We start from the raw sequence: 4,476 nt of genomic DNA, 5'->3' as shown, positions 1-4,476 counted from the left end.
TTTAAGTTTAAGTTAGGTAAGAGTAGAACGTACGGTACGGTTTAGGTTTAGGGTTAAGGGTAAGGGTACGTACCTAACTAAACTAATATACTACTAACTAACTACTACTCTACTATATATATATATATATATATATATATATATATACGTTTTGGTCTTGATTAAATCATCTTCTGTATAACTTTATAATTAAATAAAAAAATAATTACAATAAAATTGAATGATTATTACATGAAAAGTTATCTAAATTATAAATTCAGTCAATTGTTATTACGATATAAACGCTTGTTTAGACTATGATAATCAGGTAAAAACGTTCGTAAGATTATAATTAGATTAATGTAAACATTTATTATTATATTGTATATAGGATGTAGCCTTCTGTGTCATTTATTGTTGAAAATTAGTTTAGTGGCACGAAGCACTTTCAATTAGATTCTATTATAACAATTTAATGAGTATACAAATTAAAGATAACTATTACAGACAAAATGAAACAATATTACAATAGCATCCCTATCGTACTTGATGTATTCATATGTACCGTTTCTTACGTTTTAATGATTATTTAATATGGGAATTAACTTGATGCAAATTGATCAAATTTTTCTTGTGAATAATACATAAAATTTTATGGAATTTAACTTAACGCCAATTGTTAATATGTGTAATAGGTTAATGTGGCTCTTGCTCGACCTATATATTGAATCTAATAGCGCACAGTATTTTACAAACAAATCGCAACTTGTCACTAGGGAAATACGATTCAAAAAAAGCTGCGCATCACTAAACCCAGTAGTGACAAAAGTGCGACGTAGTAAAGGTCATTGTAATAATGTAAGATTAGATTTGGTTGCCATCGAGCATGACACAAGACGCATAATGTACAAGTCGAAGTGCGTGACATATATCTTTATACTTTTTTTATTTATTAAACTGTATTAAGCTATCGGAAAAAGTTTCATCTCATACGATAATTTATATTCTACATTAATTGATGCTTTCTCATAACATTTATCAAACATTATTGTCACATCATATACATAGAGTCTTCTGTCTCTAATTTTGATTTGTTATTATACATATTTAGTATAATAACCTTTAGATTATTATATGATCTCCAGATTATTATAATATGTTGCAAATTGAAACGGTAATTTTACAACATATACTGAAATTTTTTTCTCTTACAAGGGAAGTTTCACAACTATTCGGAATCGATTTGATTCTCCATAAAATATGTTGTTAAACATAAAAATCTAAGAGGCACATATTTTTTTTATACGGGCTCTATTCATATTTAAGGGATGAAACATCTCTTTGAAACAAACGATATTTTTCTTTTGAGGCGAATATCGTCGGAAATAGAAAACAATTTTTTTACTTTATTCGCCGTATTAATGGATCATTATTTAAAAAATAACTTGTGATTTTTAGTAATCATTTTGAAGTCATTTTTGATGCCATAACTTGTGTTTTACTTGGATAGGGTAACACATTTTTTTATCTTCATACTACTTTTTCTTGTTAAAATCATATATTTGAATTTCATGGAATTATCTGTATTTGCATTATTTTTTACAGATAAATGGAAGCACTGCATTTTCGTGTTCAATCACAAAGGTGAACTTGTTTATCGCATGTGCAATAAAGGTTACGGAAAATCAGAGTTGTGTTCGCCGGAAGGTATCACATTTCATCCGGAACGCAGTGTGCTTTACGTCGCTGATACTGGAAATAATCGTATCCAGATTCTTGAGAAGGATGGCACGTATTTGAATAGCATCGGACCCAAAAATAAAAACACAGGAGACAATGTCAGATTCCGTAAAACTGGCCCAAGCAAATTGAATCAACCGACTGATGTAGCTGTCACAATAATGCATATTGTCGTTGCCGATTCCGGTAATCATAAAATAAAGGTGCAATTATCATTAAAGTTGCCTTAATATAGTTTAAACATTTAGTGCTATAGCATACAAAGAAACTTAAGCAGAAAATATAAACAATAAGAAATTCATTTTGAATTTGCTATTGATTTTATTATGGCCTTACAGTCTCTACTGTAATTAGCTAATTTGCTTCTAGTTTTTTTTTATGCCATAGCTCTTTTTTTATTGTCGGATTAAATTTGTCTCTGGATTTTCACAGAAACTTAAATTAAACGTACATGTACAAAACTGCACGTACAAAACTGCGACAATATATATGAAGAAATATTAAAAGTATGCATGTATACGTGTATGTACAATTGAGCACAGAAAGATTGCAATACTAATTATTTTAATGGGTTTCGGAACGCACAAATATTACAAGAAAACGGACAAATATTACATAAGACAGATCTGCGTCTAATAAGCTACACGCATCATCCTAGAGCATTCGAGGAGCACACTATCAGTACCATTTGTATAATGTTATACTTGTCTCACGTCTAATAGATGAAAATAGAATGATACAAATAGCGTTAATAATCTCTTTAAATGCAGTTCTAATGTACATATCTATTTCGACAGTACACTTGGTACACGGTCCTTCTGATAAATATTCTAACCTTCAGTACTGGTGAGTGCTGGTGAGTGTGCTGGAGAAATAAGTATGTACATTTGGATGGATTTGTTACACTTGAAGTAAAATTTTTTTTTTTTTAATTCTTTTTACGGTATCCCTCAGAATGATTCAAATCTACTGAAAATAATTCCTGCCAAATTTTAGCTTGAGCGAACAACGTGAAAGGTATGCCGGCTTATTTGAATTCCCTTATATTATTATACTATTAATATTCACTTTTAATTCTTTGTTGCATATGTTTTTCTATTAAATATATTTTGCTGAATTAAAATATATAGTTTTTAAGATCGCTGATTTTAAAATAAAATTTAAAGAGTTAAAGAATTAAGATTAGAAATTCAAAGAATTAAAATATAGATTTAATATGGTACTTAAATTAAAAAAATTAACTATGACTTATGTGCAAAATTTTATGCGTAAGAATATTAAAAGATTATAAAGAATAATAAGAATATCAAAAATATAAAGAATTAAGGACATTGAGAAATTTTATTTCATATCAAATTCAAGATATCTTAATGCTAGGGGTGTGCGAGTATCTAGAAATAGGGTCAGGTAATAATCGAATCATGTCGAGCGAGTCCCGAATGTTTGGATACCTGAATGTCGAGATAAAATACTTGATTCAAGACCCGAAACTCTATTCAGGAATTCGAGAATTGATATACGATTTGGGACAAAATTGTTCTGACTGATCTTAAATTTTTAAGTTTGAAAGCATTTTATTTTTTCACGTGTGTAATTAAATATAAATATAAAATCGTGTAGTTAAATGTAGTTAAATAAAAAAAAAGCAATGTGTGAATAATTACTTTATTTTAAATTTAAGTATAACATTTCGTTATTTTTATAAAATACTGCCAACGAACTTTTATTTCATTGTTGTCTTTTTAAAGACACATTTTCACTACTTACAAGTATCGAGTTATTACTTCCTTCATCTCTCTTTTCCTTACAAATATGAGATATATTTCTATGTGAACACAGTTATATGTAGATCATGATACATCGCTATTAGCCATTACCGACCCAATTAAATAATAAACAGAACTGTGTATTACATAACTGATATGACACATCGTATGATATTATTCAGTAAGTTGGAAACTTGTACATATTGTATAGAGTGATTGAATTAAGTGTGAAATTAAAATGTCTCATATTAGTGTAGAAGATGAAGATAATAACAATTCAACGCACGCAAACAGTGAAAATGTGTCATTAGAAAGGCAACGATGAAATAAAAGTCTGGCAGCATTTTATAAAAATAAGTCAGCATAAAGTGAAATATTTTATTTGATCAAGAATGTTGGATAAAATATGGCAATATGAGTTGCCTTTCACAACATTTAACTTCAAAACATAATGAAAGAATAATTGCAAGTTTAATGATGCAACAACTACACAGTAGCAATCGGAACATACAGTATTTAAATAAAAATTCAATGCGAGTGAAATAACTAATAGAAGCGGTAGCATGAATGATAGCACTGGATTTACAACCTTATAGTATAGTCCACGCCGCGCACACCTCCATAGCGCGCTTGCCAAGCTATCCCCGCTCCCCACGGCCCGCGCGCCGAGCGATCGGTAGGCGTATACACTTCGCACCGGGTTCGGCTATTCTTAAGGATTAATATCTTGTTAATTATTGGGGAAACTTACAAAATGATAGAAAACTTTCGATTCAATTTAGTCCGCCTCTACCTGCCCATGAAATATTTGATTATTTCCTGTATCATATATACAGATATTCTATATACATCTGATATAAATTGAAATTACTCTTGTTTGGCCTTTTCAGGGCAATAACTCAAATACATCAATTCAAATATGCACGCACACACACACACACACACACACACACGCACACACACGCACACACACACACACACACACACACAC

General features: G+C 30.0%; 1 protein-coding gene across 1 annotated transcript in view; it reads left to right on the top strand.

Annotated features, from left to right (window-relative positions):
• LOC105620815 (RING finger protein nhl-1-like) overlaps window positions 1-4,476 on the top strand; it is a 175,153-nt gene that overhangs the window by 112,576 nt on the left and 58,101 nt on the right. Inside the window, exon 4 of the mRNA XM_012202297.1 lies at window positions 1,585-1,922. Coding sequence (XP_012057687.1) covers window positions 1,585-1,922 — 338 coding nt within the window. The remainder of the gene's footprint in view (window positions 1-1,584; window positions 1,923-4,476) is intronic.

This window comes from Atta cephalotes (assembly GCF_000143395.1).
Source record: "Atta cephalotes unplaced genomic scaffold scaffold00029, whole genome shotgun sequence".
In the NCBI taxonomy this organism is placed as follows: Eukaryota; Metazoa; Arthropoda; class Insecta; order Hymenoptera; family Formicidae; genus Atta; species Atta cephalotes.
The sequence above is the reverse complement of the archived record's forward strand: the minus strand, read 5'-3'. Positions and strand labels throughout refer to the sequence as shown.